This window comes from Stegastes partitus, unplaced genomic scaffold (genome assembly GCF_000690725.1).
Source record: "Stegastes partitus isolate 25-593 unplaced genomic scaffold, Stegastes_partitus-1.0.2 Scaffold954, whole genome shotgun sequence".
Taxonomy (NCBI): domain Eukaryota; kingdom Metazoa; phylum Chordata; class Actinopteri; family Pomacentridae; genus Stegastes; species Stegastes partitus.
The window spans coordinates 89,261-90,392 of record NW_007578685.1 but is presented as its reverse complement, the minus strand read 5'-3'; the positions used below and the strand labels follow the sequence as shown (position 1 = coordinate 90,392).

Here is a 1,132-nt window from a genome sequence, read left to right as displayed (position 1 = left end):
CTGGTTTCTACCTGGTGTCTGACTGGTGTCTACCTGGTGTCTGACTGGTTTCTGACTGGTGTCTATCTGGTGTCTACCTTGTGTCTGAGTGATTTCTAACTGGTGTCTACTTGGTGTCTGACTGGTTTCTATCTGGTGTCTGACTGGTGTCTGACTGGTCTTAGGTGGTCATTAGATTGTGTCTGTTCTGAACCTCCTGTGTTCCTTTAAACTGTTTTTAGCAGCAGTAACAATCAATGTTTCTGTGAACCTGGACCCAGAGAAGCCAGGGGAACCAGGGGAACCAGGGGAGCCAGAGGAGCCAGAGGAGCCAGAGGCACCAGGGAAACCAAAGGAGCCGGAGAACCCATAAGAGCCAGGGGAACCAGAGGAACCAGAGGAGCCAGAGAACCCAGTGGAACCAGGGGAACCAGAGGAACCAGGGGAAGCAGAGGAGCCAGGGGAACCAGTGAAACCAGAAAACCTAGGGTGACCAGTGGCACCAGGGGAACCAGAGGAGCCAGAGAACCCAGAGGAAACAGAGGAACCAGGGGAACCAGTGGAACCAGAGAACCTAGGAGAACCAGGGAAACCAGAGGAACCAGAGGCACCAGGGAAACCAGAGGAGCCAGAGAACCGAGAGGAACCAGGGGAACCAGTAGAACCAGAGAACCTAGGGGAACCAGGAAAACCAGGGGGACCAGAGGCACCAGGGGAACCAGAGGAGCCCGAGAACCCAGAGGAAGCAGGGGAACCAGTGGAACCAGAGAACCTAGGGGAACTAGGGGAACCAGAGGAACCAGAGAAACCTGAGGAACCAGAGGAACCAGAGGAGCCAGAGAACCCAGTGGAATCCGGGGAACCAGAGAAACCAGGGGAACCAGAGAACCTAGGGGAACCAGGGAAACCAGAGAAACCAGAGAAACCTGAGGAACCAGAGAAACCAGAGGAACCAGGGGAACCAGAGGAGCCAGAGAACCCAGTGGAACCCTGGGAACCAGAGGAACCAGACGAACCAGAGAAACCAGAGGAACCAGAGAAACCAGAGAAACCAGAGAAACCAGAGGAACCAGGGGAACCAGAGGAACCAGGGGAACCAATGGAACCAGGGAAGCCAGGGGAAGCAGAGGAACCAGAGGAACCAGGGGAACCA

The 1,132-nt window shown here is 55.2% G+C and overlaps 1 protein-coding gene across 1 annotated transcript; it reads left to right on the top strand.

Annotated features, from left to right (window-relative positions):
* Positions 1-355: 355 nt before the first annotated feature.
* On the top strand, positions 356-1,063 carry LOC103366571 (sporozoite surface protein 2-like; the record flags this gene model as incomplete). Its single annotated transcript, XM_008294340.1, has 2 exons — positions 356-448; positions 500-1,063. Coding segments are annotated over 2 exons (657 nt in total), but the record flags the coding sequence as incomplete, so codon positions are not given.
* Between the last annotated feature and the right edge of the window lie 69 nt (positions 1,064-1,132).